The sequence below is a fragment of the Phalacrocorax carbo genome, chromosome 25, assembly GCF_963921805.1.
Source record: "Phalacrocorax carbo chromosome 25, bPhaCar2.1, whole genome shotgun sequence".
In the NCBI taxonomy this organism is placed as follows: Eukaryota; Metazoa; Chordata; class Aves; order Suliformes; family Phalacrocoracidae; genus Phalacrocorax; species Phalacrocorax carbo.
In genome coordinates, this window is record NC_087537.1 from 1,845,155 (window position 1) to 1,858,363 (window position 13,209).

Here is a 13,209-nt window from a genome sequence, read left to right on the forward strand (position 1 = left end):
ATATGAAGTTGTTTTCTCCACATTTCACTTCCCTTAATAAAGACAGCATTCAAACGAGTCTGGGGACAAAGAATTTATAAAACTGAGCTAAATATATTATAATGGGTGCACGTTAAGTGGTCTCCCCATCCCATAAACGGAGGGGAGGCTGCTGAGGGCTGGCAAAGCAGCTGCCAGATTCAATTTCAGAAACGACTACACTTTCAACAGTGCCATCTCCACACAGAGCACAGGGCACGCAGTCAGCTCTTCTAGGAGTGCTGCAGCGTACGCTGAAACTTAGAGCTTTGAAAACCCAGACTGACATCTGTGTGAAGAAACAGAAAACCTAACAACTCAAAGTTGGAAAAAAAAGAAAGCCAGCCTTACTTTGGTCTCTTTTTGAACGGTTGCTGAGGTGGTGTGGCTGCCTTTGGTTCCGGGGAGTCAGGAGGAGATGGATCCCCTCCAGGGAGCTCTGGAGGGAGCGGGAGGTCCGTGAGTAAGTGTCGTGGTCTCTGCTCTCTATCTTTCTTCACAGGTTTTGGAGGAAGAATCTCTTTTGGACTAAACTCCGAAAAGTTAATACAATACAAAAGTCAGACTTAACAGCAAATTAACAAACAAACAAACAAGCCTACTGTAGGACAACAGCTTGCTATTTGAGAACTTAAAGTTAGGAGCCCAAGTCTGAGTGCCAAAATTAGCATAGCCAAGTATAAAACAAACCATCCTTAAATTTTACAACGATAGTACAACCAGGAGAGAAAAGCATTATGTTTGAACGCACAGTCTTCAAATAAACACACAGCTCTCTGCAACTAGAACTTGCTCAATTTACACAAATAAGTAGTTATTCTGAGTTTCCTGTAAGACAGTTCAGGTTATCAGCCAGTACCCACTTTCAGACCTTTACTTCCTCTATTTAGTCCATTTGTCGTAATGAAATTAAATGCATGATTTGTTAAGGACCACTAAATACAAACCCAGGATGAATTACCTCTACATAAGTAACTTTTAACTTCTTAGCAAGGACTGAAATGTAGCTCTAACTTGTGGATACTGCTGAGAAACCAAAAGTTGACTTTTTTTTAAAGAAAAAACCAAGTTATCAATGGTATCAGAGGCTTGGTTTAGACTGGTAAGAGTCTCATAAGCAGAACCTAATTTCTCTCTCATGTATGCAGCAGGGAGGATTCCTACATCTGAAGAGTCAGGAATTCTTCCCCATGCAAATCTCCGCTTCACCAGGAAAGGAAAAAGATCAAGAGATACAAACAACCTTCCAAGGTTCATTTTTAGGGCAGCCAGCAGGAGGTTTGCTGTTTGTCAGCACCGCCAGGTCTAATGCTTCAGCACAGAGAGCTGCGCATAAATGAAGTGATGGAAGTAGGCCATTTCCCCAATTTTTTATTAGACGCTGCCTAATCTGCATGAAAATCTCTTGTGAAATATAGTTAAGAAATAAGCATGATGAAGGAGGATATTGTTCTGGCACTGAGCTCTGACATCTGTAAAAGATGGGGGAGCAATCTTATCCCACTGCTAAGTCACCACGCAGCTGCGGGATGAATCGCGTGTCGCCCAGCCTAGACCTCTGAGGAAAGCACCCGCTGACGGGCTCCGTTACCAGCGGAACATATCCTAGAAACACCAAAAGTGGGAGAGCTGCACGGGCCAGAGCTCGCCCCACATTAACTGCAACTTCTCAATGCGCAGAACGATACCCAGCCGGGCCGCTTCACCACGGCAGAATCCACATCAAGCCTCCAAAGAGGTTCTGCAAAGCGGGATCTTGACAGCCAGGGCCTACAACGGCGTGTAGGAGGCAAGAGACTTGGTTCCAACTGAGCAGATCAACTAGGTTTTGCTTTCTTTAAGGCTTTCATATGTCTATTTGAAGCACTGATCTAACCTCCAGTTCTTTCAGATTGAACGTTCACAGCAACAAAAAAGCAGCTGTTTGACTTTGTGTTTAATCCGCTTCTAACTGGCCATTCCTTTGTTCCTGATAGTATTCAAATATCTAATAGTATATGCTAAGCTTGGGCCCTTTGACCCTGTCAAAAAGATTCAGCCTTTTTCCAGACACGCATCAAAAGCCAACTTCTTTGCAAGACTTCTTGGGAAGGGTGTAGGTTTAACCTGCAGGTACCCAGCCTTCCAGGAGCCCCTTGCTCTCCCTCCTACCAAACAGTTACCATTTTCTTGCTGACACACTGCTATCCATGCTTAGTTAATCTATCTGCATATCAGCACTAGTGCCACTGTAACTTTAATTACCCCCAGAACATTTGGACATTTCACCAGGTTATTTCTTCCGAAGTAAGAAAGAGACCCTTCAGAGTCGCCCAAGCAGAAAAATGATGAAGTGTGATCGCCAACCGCCCAAGGACTCCTAGAAGCTGCCTCCCTTCTTCCCCTCCCCTGAAATAGCAGGAATGCCATCAGCCAGGTCTGCATTTTTTAACTACTTTAGTGCCGCGAACAGTCAACCAGATGTTGCCAGGATCCTCTGCAAGTTAGGCGCTCTCCGAGAGCGACATCAAACACATACGAAGTTTGTACCACTTGCTTCTGAACAGCTTTTCCCCTCCTCCCGCTACACCTCCTGCTAGGTGCACCCTGACTGCTGTGAAGTCTAAAAGCATTATGGACAGACTATTGGCCTTGAGAGCTTGGCCAGCATCAAGAACGGTTCAAGAGTCTCAAACTGAACGAGGCGTGCTTTGTACTTGGACACTTCGAAGCACGTCTCCAAGTCCTATGCCTGCCACGGTCTCAGAGCCGGGGCGTTCTCCCCGTCCCAGCACGTGAAAGCAAAAGTCTAAGAAAAGCTTTGTTCATAAATAGGATGGCAGTTGATTAAGAGTGAGCTTCTGCGCGCAGTCAGTGCCATATGCAACTGCCACTAGACTCAGCAAAATGAAGCGGGATTTCCTGTCCTTTTATTGGGAAAAAAGTCACTGTAAATCCATTTACTAAGCTTAGCAACCAGCTGTACTATCGCCCACGCTCCTAAAATCATAGTGATGGCAGAGATAAACCATACTTTTACAAAACTAAGCCACACCTGGGTGGGAAAAAAAAAAAAAGAGCTCTAGGCATGAGTGGCTGAAAAATAAAATATAGTATTTGCAGGGCAGTTTCTGTGTTTGGAAATAAGGGAACACAGCAGCACAGCCTTGCTTAGACCGGCATCTGAGTCGGGAAAAATCTGCAATCTGTTAAAAGCTACTGCTCATCGCAGAAACATTTAAACTAAATAGATATTTGCTGAACAACACGATACAGCTTAGGCAGGGCAGCGTAAACATGCACCAGCCTAACTTTTACCTTGATTGCAGTGACAACACTACCCTAATTTACATCGATACCAGGACAAACCATGAAAATCAATTAAGTGAATCAGAATATTTAACATACCGTGTTCACTTCAACCACAGGGTAATTATATAAAATCATAACTATCACGTAACACACTATTCATTAAAGAACATGCTTTACCAGCCAATGAAATACCTAGTACATCTTTAGCGACGGTTGGAAGGATACAGAAGTTGTTAGGGAGCTACAGGCTGAGCAAATAGAGTAGGGAAAAAAAAACGCGTCAGGGATGACCTCACGTTAACAGCACTACAACATACTAACAGCTACCGAAGGGGAAAAAAGTAGTTTTCCTTTTTCTCCTCCTGCAGTTTGGATATTCTGTCCCTTTCCCTTCTTCCCCCCTTCCAAAAGAAAACCCCCGCAGTGAAGTTTCTCAGACAAAAGCCACCACCACCAGCCAAGACCCAGAGCAGCAAGAGCTACGGTTACAGGACAGAATTAAGGCTGCATGTTTTGATTAGAAGTTACAGGAAACAAAGTTGAAGAAGGTGCAGTTTCACTCTTGCATTTTTGAACTCTTTTTCAAACAAACAATACCTACTTCTTAAGCAATAAGGGTTGTATTAATTACTCAGTAATGAAGAAAATACATAAGTCAAGCCAATGTCATTTTTTACACGTGGGCATGGCCTGCATGTTTGGTGAATTTGGGACAGAAATAGCTCTGGTTTGTGTGCTTGTATTGGGATTGTTACTGAAGTACAGGTTTTGGAGGAATTAAACAAAAAAGCAACTTCAAAATAAGCCTGTGCAAATGGCTGCAACACTCAGGGGTGCGTAATTCCAGAGCCACGTTTCATTACCAACATCAGTACGAACAAAGAGCGATGCAGAACCTTTACTAACCAGCATTAAAACAGCAGCCAAACCTCTCTTTCTCACCGAGATTAAGATGTAACTGTCTGCACATACCTGCATCATTAAACTCTCCACATAAACCTGAGGCGGCCAAAACCAGGAATGGCCATGCAATAACGCATTTACGCCAGTGGCACAGTCCTCAGCGTACTCTGCAGGGTAAGCTAGCAACCGTCAAACTGACCAAGAGAATCTGTTTATTTCAACGTTTTGCTTTTAAATGCAAACAGGATGCTCTTGTGTGACCTTACCTATCCAAGTCATCTTCCCCAACTAAAATAGGGGGGAGCGGAAGCGGAGGCAACGTTGAAGTTTTCAGGTGTGGGATAGCAGCCGTCACAGACACTTGTGTTTTTGTAGCGACTTGGACAGAGGACTGAGAGTTCACCTGAGAGGATAAAGTAGACGTCCTTGGGTGGGAAGAAGATGGCAAAGACGTTGGGGCTGAAGTAGGGACCTGAACGGGAGTCAGTTGGGATGGCGGCAAAGGCGGAACAGCAGGTGATGGAGGCAAAGGCGGCAACGGCGGAGTTGGAGGCGGTGGTGTGGTTGTCGGCAGAGGCGGAGGAGGTGATTTTAGTGAGGGTAGAGGGGGTGGAATCTCCTTCTCTGCTGCCTCTGTCTCTTTTGGAGATAGGAGGTCCTCTACCACTGCTACAGGCTTCAAGTCTTTTGTTCCCGTCTGTTTTGAATCTCTAACTGGAACAGGATGTTTCCTCTCAGAGTTCTCCTCTGCCTTGATTTTTGTCGTCTCTGCAGGGGCTTTAGTCTCTGCATTTGTATGCAGTAAATTAACTAATTCTGTATCCGAAGACGATTTTTCAGATTTAACAGTTTTGATAGCCTTTTTCGATTCTGTTCCAGACTCCTTAAGTTCAGCTAAGCTGTTCTCCTTTCTAGACAGGAAAACAGGTGAGCCCTTTGCCTCCTTCCCATCCACCTTGGCTGCAGCTGCTGCTGCCGCCGCTCGCTCCTTCTTCTTCCTGCTGAGTTCTGCTCCCAGACTGGAGTTCAGTGGTAGCCTTGTCGGTGATATACTGGAATGGCGACTGCGTGACCCAGACCTCTGCTTTTTACTGTGAGATGATGAGTGTCTTGAGTACCCAGGACTTCGGCTTCGGGACTTCACAGACTTCCTGCGGAGAGAACAGGGAGAAGAGAAATGAAACGAAGCACCTCTCAACCTCTGAACTACTTGCCAACATCAATAGCTCTCTTTGAATACAGCTTGAACCCATTATTTGTCAACTAAGTTCAGACAGCCCATAACGCCTGTCAGGAGAGGGCAAAACTACTGAAACAAGTTTGTTGACCAAAGCAGTACAAGCTTCAGGTCATCATCCTGCCTTCTGATGTCAGGACTACCCTCACAATCATACTGTTAAGGCAGAAACGAAGGATCAAGATTGGACAAGCCTCAAGGTAAAGATCACAGATGCATGCACTGAACAGAAGACTTCAGTCAAGAGGATGAGCTGGCAGTTTATGAATCTTCCACAGTAATTATGTACAACTTTAAAGGAAACAGACGATAAAATATGGCTGCCTTTATGGGAATGCCACCTCAGGAAACATCTCACTTCAAGCTGATTTCCCCCCCTGGTTCTTTTACTGTCATCAGAACTCAAATTTCCATATCATGACTCAGGAGAAGAAAAAAAAAAAAAAAAAAACAAAAACCCAAAACCCCAACCAAAACCCAAGAATTTCATTTCTGTTTCAGCTATGTCCAGAGGGTCCCAGGCTTCCTCTACAATAAATGGGCTCTAAATTAGGTATATGTGCAGAAATAAAAAACCACACTGAAAACCTGCGTTGTGATACAAGCAACAAGCAAGGCAGGAAACGCCTCACACCATCAGGGTACGCACCGCGAGCACGGGGTGAACCTAGTCAGAAGACGTCAGTAACCACAAGCTCATTGGACACCGATGTGGAAACAAGATAAAAACCAAAATGGAACTGGAAACTGGTACTTCCAGCATCCGTGTCAAAATTACTGACGAGACAGAATTGTTTCCTCCGCTTTGGGAGGAACCAGGAATTCGCAGGTTCTGAGACCGCATACTTTAACTGTGCACATGGCGGGTGCTGATGGGTTTAGAAGCTGTGTGAGCAAACAGGAAAGCAAGAAGTTTTGAGATCAGACCCTATGAATCTTATAGAAACTATGCTTAAAGTTTTTTTTATTCCATGATTTATTACTCAGAACATACCTTGCTTTGCAAATATGGAATTCTCTCAAAACATAGTTCCACAGTAGTTATAAAAACACCTAAGAGCAAGCAGGCGTAAACACAGTAGATGCTGGCTCGCTTGTAACCATACTGAGAACATAATTAACAACGGGATCTAAACTGTTTACAGTGCTACCCAATATTATCCTGAGACAACAAATATTTGGAAAATAAACTGGAGAACTGAGACAGAGTAATGCAAAGTTCCTCGCCAGACACCACCAGCACCTTCAAGGATGGGCACAGCTGTGACTGCATGAGAGGTGAAGGGCCTCGCTGCACGGCAGTGTGGAGCTTAACAGCACCCTCTTCCCTTGCCACTCCAAGCACAAGCATTCTGCCCTCTCACTAGTAAGTACAAGCCCAAACCTTGTGCTAACAGTGGTCAAAGAACACGACAACTGTAGGTAGTCCTTACCTTTAGACTTACAAAATAAATATACAACCAGAAGGAGGGGGAAACTAAACATCATCGAAGGCACTAAACTATTTTCCTCTTCAGGACAGTATCCTCTAATGGGAATGCTGCCTCAGATCATCTCCTTTTCCAAGGTTTTTGCTTAATGAATTAACAGTCTCGGACGCCGTTTACCGTTTGGACAGTTCACTTGCCACATCCCAGTGCAAAGTTGCCAGGAACCGAAAGAGCTGTTACGTTTTCACTACGCTCAAAGACACTCACAGGCTAAGGAAAACATTCCTAATGAACCTTGTAGGACGTAGTTTACTGCAACCACAAATAGTTTTGGGGTTAGCATTCCCTATTACAATTCTTCCAGGACAGACTGCTTCAGATGCTGCAATACTCAGTTTCTCGCTCCCGGTCTCCCATCCTTCCCCACGATCACCCCCCAACAGTTATCCCAATTCAACTGGTTGCAAAGCAACATTCTCAACAAGATCACTAGTGGATCCGACAACAAAACTTCTCTAAAAGTGCAATTTTACCTTGTTTTTAAGCGCTACGTTAGAAATGCAGCCACCAAAGACACCTGCATGGACAAAAGCAAGGGAAAGGTAACGCCGGAGGAAGCAGTGGGGTGTGCAGATGGAGCGCGCGGCTCGGGGTAGGACCCTCTTACGCAAGGGTTGCTGCAGAAGGAGCCACACCGCAGAACCAGCCCTTCAACCCAGTGAGGGCTGGGGATGACTCCCTGACCTTCCACCAGCAAGTATACATGCTCCTCTGCTCCATCAGGACCAAATCCACTTATTCCCTTCCAGTAGTCATCTCTGCTCCTCAGGCACCACTCATGTTTTTTCCCTTCATTGTCTAACGATAATTACCTATAGTTATTATACAAAGAACTGTTGTTTCTAAGCCTGTTTTCCAGCCTGGTGCTTATGGCTTCTTTGTCAGACCTGAAAAAGGCACTGCATCCAGAAGCTCGCCCGTGTTCCCAGCTACACCAACGCAACCAGTAATAGAACACTCTACAACAGATCTTACCTCGCATCATTAGACCACTGACAGCCTCAACACCACTACAGCACTTGCTGAGGGGCAGTCTTCCACAGCAACACTTGCTCTTATCACTGCTGGATATCTCAAAAAAGATGCGATAAGACAGGAAGATGCACAGGTGGATTTTGCTTTTTAAAGATGCTCTCCCCATCCTCTGGAACGATCTTTCCGTGGCTTTACCTGCCGCTGGTTAGTTCATGCTTTTACCCCTTTCATCCTCAATGTGAGTTAAGGCAACACTCTACAGCTTACTGGCTTCGCTACGGTTATCAGAGATGGGCAGGGGGCAATTCAGCCTCACGTGACGTTCTTCTGCTGGATTAAAGTGCTCTGGGGTTAAAAACCACCTTGTTGCCTCTCTAGCACTGGAAACTAGAAATACAAGACACTAACTGTGATGACTGTGAATTAGCATAAAGAAGTCGGAGATGAGGCTTGTCTAAAGTCGGCTTGTCTAAAAATCCAAACAAAAAAAGCATGATTAGATCAATTTAACTGATACAGTCAGAAGATTAGAATGGTCTTCAGAGGAGGGAACGCTAGAACCCTCCAGACGTCCTCAGGCTGAGAATGACCACAGCTAACAGCCGTCAGCAGAGGGGACCCTGTATCAGTTGGCAGAACAATGCCCCACATCTACATACTCGCATATTATCCACTGTATGAACTTCTAGGAACATCTACAGACGTTAAAATACTTCACCTGCTCCAAGCCCCAACAGAAGTTAAGAATAAGGTGCAAACTAGTATCTGGGATACTAGTTACCACATGCCCCGTGCTCTAATTGCCCAGGAAACAAGCGCAAACAGGAGGCCAACGTTTCTTATTTATGAATGCCTGACGACCTTTTGCCGTGGCAAGGATCTGCGTAGCATCGGCCACTACGCCAGCACGTGCACACACTCACACTTTGCTGCTATACTTAGTACAGAGCACAACCCACCTTCAGCAAGCTGAAGGACTCTGGGATTTCTTCTTCTAGTTTTAGCTGCAATGACAACAGTTGCTACAAGGAATGGCAAGCCACATCTGTTATTTTCCCTACTGACCAAATCATCTTCATTTCCTCCTAAACTGAAGCAAGTTGTTTTGCACAGCCATTTGAAATGCAAACAATCTGTATTCTCGCCAATCAGTGCAGCGCGTTGATTCAGTTTCTTAACGCTGTATTTTAGACATGGAGATTAAAGAAAACACAGAATGCGCCAAAAAAAAAACCAAACCCCAAAAAACAAACCCTATATTGTCAGTCAGTGGAAATAATTCAGTGTCCCAGAAAAGCCTGCGTTACCTCCTCTGAAGAATTCAAGCCACAGTCAGATGTTCGCCGCCTAAGCGAGTGTGCCAGTTAAAGACATCCTGTCTCCCAACTGCTCCTGCCCCTCTGCAGGAGCCAACAGAAGAGATCATGCAGTCACCCCCCCGCTGCTCTGGTGCAAAGTCAGCTGCCTCCGTTTACACACTCATATGCGGCAGATCAACCGAAGCTGGCTCAGCCCATCCGCTCCTTCAGGTGGGCTCCTCAGCAGCCGTCAGCAGAGGGGCAGCCCCACCTTTGGCTTCTGGAGCAGACGTTTGACCATAAACTTACACCAACTGCCACCTCACCGTATGGGCTGCAAGCTCAGAGAAGCAAAACCGACAACAAATTACAACTTACAATTTGCCTAACGTATGGAAAACACATTAAATTCCCTCTGTCCCTGTACTAGGATCACTTCAGGTGGATGTTTTCTGAAGGTGTAATCCGTATTTTTTTTGTTCTGCTTTAAAAGAGCACATCACACAGCCGGTAAGTTATCTGCCCAGAAAAGAGAGAAGAGTAGTAGGTTATCGATGAAGTCAGAGATTCAAAGAATTCAGTACAAGCTGAGTGTAAACAGTAAGTAACCTTTGGAATCTAATTTGGTTTGGGGTCTAGCATTTTGTCAGTGAGTCAAAGATGCCCCTAAAAAGTTTCTTATGCGGGTGAGTTCAGGGAAGCAGCACGAAGTGCTTCAAAGTTGCTCCTGTAATTAAGATCAGGAAAAGATAACTGCTTGATTTCTCTAGTCAGAAGCAAGTAGCCATTTACAGAAAGAGTAGGCTTCAGGTTCACCTGGGAAGTGGAGTAACCCGGGGAAGAAAAACACCTCTTTGCTTACGGGTCCGGTTTCCATGTGGTTTCTCCCTGGTTAGGGCTGAACATGGATATTTAACAGGTGCCGTAACACAAAATTATACCATGAAGTATACATACATTTTCTAACACTGTATCCTTACTCTTCCAAAAGTATCAGCAAATAACATCTAAGAGCAGTGCCACTGGGTCAAAAAGGATCGAGGGGAAGGAGAAGAGAGGCATCAAGGACCATCCCTCAGAACCTCTCAGGAATATGCAGAGAAAACAGGGCAGAGGAGAAACAGCCTGAAGGCAATTTTCACTGTGTAAAACCACACCAGAATAAGTAGATTTTACGTAACGGCTTCCAGGGTGCTAAAACCAATACACCTCCCTCGCAGCAAGGACAAAGGCACTACTTCAAGCCCACGACGGAAGACAGTATTCCTGAAGTTAAGAGCTCTATGGACAAAGGCCAAATTCCAAAAGCCCCAAGTTCTTTGGGAACTGCTGATCACATAAACATGCTCTGGAGGCGGCCTCTTCACTCGCAGCTCCTGTTTGGACCAGAGGATGCAGTAGAGCTAACACAGTGCAGACCATTTCTATAGCGATTACATTCCAGGTCACATCTTAATTGCCATGGAGCTACAACCAAAGCTTCACAGCACCCGTGGTGACAACTGGAAACTCACTTAACATAAGCTGAAGCTAGGGGGAAAAAAAAAGTCAACATTAGAGTATGTATTCGTGCATATAACAGGATGATTAACGTATGTCTGAAATAAAACACACAGAACTACCTTCAAATAACAGTTTCCTTCTGTAGCAAGGCTACTGACTAAAGAAAAAAAAAAAAGAGAATAATATAGTTAAGCCAAAATACAGCTGGTTCCTACTTGCCCTTCCAGAATTCCCAATTTCAGAATGGAAGCAAGAAACTCTAGTACCAAGAAAAGAAAGTTTAGGCTAGAAAGATGGAGTTTACATCTCGTCATCTCCAATTCAAGGGGAGAGACAAGTCAGTTCAGAAAGAGCAAAACACACTCAAAACAAGCCACCCTCCTGAAAAGCGTAATCAAGTTTCCACACACAGTAAACAGATAAAAGCCTCCAGAAACAGCTGAAAACATTCTCCCTGGCTGAACTTCTCACCAGGGAAGTGCATTAGAGCCCACATCAGGAGCTGAATGGTCAGAGCTCAACCCTCCCCAGGAGCCTGGGCCCTTCTGCAGGGGCCACCTCCAGAGGTGGGTGTAACTTAACCCCCGGAGCTCATTCAGCCCTAGGCCTCTCTGCTGAGAGCCAACATGGACGCTGCCTACCGTCAGTCAGGGAGGTGTTTTCCAACACCAACACCATTTTAAAGGGAATTGCCACCAACCCAACCAAAGCAATTCCACACAGATCGCTCTGCAGCCAAATTAGGCACCCAGTGACCTGAACCCCACCAAGATGGGGAAGGGGGTTAACCCCTTGCATGCCCAGAACCACCCTGACCACCCCCAGATGCTTCCCCGCTCCCCAGGGCACGGAAGACAACGCAGTGAGCACGCACCTGGCGATGGGGCTTCGGCTCACAGAGCGCTTCGCAGCGAAAGGGCTGCTCGAGCGCCGTCGGCTGTAAGGGCTGGGCGACCTCCCGCTGTATGACCCGCTGCCTCTCTCGTAGCTGGAGGAGCGCCTCCTGGCATAGGGGCTTATGGACCTCTGTCGCCGGCTGTAAGGGCTGGGAGAGCGCGTGTTCGACTGGTAGGCCACGGGCTCCTTGTAGGGTGGGCTGATCGACTGCCGGCGCGAGGAGCCGCCAGGGCTCTTCCTGTAGGGATCGTAGTTACTGGATGTGTGAGAGCGGGGAGGGCTGAGATCGTACTCCTGGATGTAGGAGGCTCCTGAGGGGCTGTCGTCCAATTTAGGGCTGTCGGACCATTTTCTGTGAGGGCTTCTGGATTTCCGTTTAGGGCTGTCAATTGTTTTGTAACTTTTTGGAGCATCCCTTTTCCGATGGCTTTTACTGCGCTCTTTGTGGCTGGACTTGAGCTCCCGATCCTTCCTGGATTTCTCCTTGTGCGCTTTGGCTGACCGAGACTCCTTGTTGCTACTCTTTGAGGACAGTGACTTCGGGTGCTCCTCGCTTTCAAGGAATCTCTTGGAGGATCCTGACAGTCTCTCCTTGGTGGACCCGGACCTGCTAGATGCGTCCAGGCTCTTTTCTAACTTCCTCTCTTTTTCTGCCTGTTTGCTCTTCATCAGCTCACGAATGCGCTTGTGCTGGTGGTGCCGGTGCTTCTGTATCCTCTCGCTCCTGTCCGCTTTCCTTTCCTCGTTCTCCCTCCTGTCCAGCTTGAGGGCCACATCATCCGAGAAGGTATCCGAATCCGAACTGATGTCATCATACTCCACCAGCGGCTTGATCATCGCACCCAAGGGTGCCGCCGTCTCCTGGGCTGCCAGCGGTGACTCCTTGGAGTGCCTGGACTTATGCCTCTTGTGCCTGGAGGCCAGCCGGTGCCTCTCCTTGCTGTTCGAACTCCCGCTGCCAGGCGCGTGCTGCGAGGACCCCCCGCCGCCCCCATCCTTCTTGCCCCCATGTCTCTCCGGGTTTGGCATTCCTCCTCCACTGTGCTCCAGAGAGGGGAAGGGGGGGGGAAATCCTCCAAAACCCCCAAAACTTCAAACTTTCTCAGCGCCCGCTCCCTCGCACCATTCACCCCGGCCTCAGCCCTCCCTGCCGCCAACACCCCCCGCCGCCACCTCCTACATGGGGAGCGGGGAGGGGAGCGCGGCCCCGGGAGAGGCGGAAGGCGGGAGGGAAGAACCGGGAGGGAAAGGGGAAGGGCACCGGCCTCACCCGAGGGGCCCAGGCCCGGAGGGCAGCGCCGCGGCGGGGGCGCCCCGGGAAGGCGGGGCCTGGGCCCGCGATCCCTCCCCGCTCCCTCAGCACCGGGCGCCCGGGCCCCGCGGGCCGCCGCGCGGGTCCCTCAGCCGGAAGGGCCTCACCGGGCACCGCCGCCACCGCCGCCACCCTCCCCCGTCCGCCCCGTCCCGTCCGTCCCGCCCCGCCGCCCCCCGCTCACTTCCCAAAGCGAAACGGCTCCGCGTCCGATCGGGGCGGTGTGTGTGAGGCGGGGGGGGGAGGGGGGCAGCCCTCACCGGCCAACTCTCGCGAGACCCAGCC

The 13,209-nt window shown here is 47.7% G+C and overlaps 1 protein-coding gene across 4 annotated transcripts in view; it reads right to left on the reverse strand.

Annotated features, from left to right (window-relative positions):
• The window catches only part of CDK12 (cyclin dependent kinase 12), a 30,278-nt gene extending 17,074 nt beyond the window's left edge, over positions 1-13,204 (reverse strand). For 2 of the 4 annotated variants that reach the window (XR_010376303.1, XM_064473282.1), the window contains exons 1-3: positions 11,590-13,203; positions 4,479-5,363; positions 370-546 (exon numbers count right to left, since the gene is read on the reverse strand). Coding sequence is in view for 3 of the 4 variants with exons in the window: in XM_064473282.1 (XP_064329352.1) it covers positions 370-546; positions 4,479-5,363; positions 11,590-12,641 (2,114 nt within the window). In the remaining variant the exon portion in view is untranslated. Of the gene's footprint in view, positions 1-369; positions 547-4,478; positions 5,364-11,589 lie in introns of all 4 variants that reach the window. The other 2 variants (XM_064473284.1, XM_064473285.1) reach the window with 2 other exon arrangements.
• Positions 13,205-13,209: the final 5 nt, after the last annotated feature.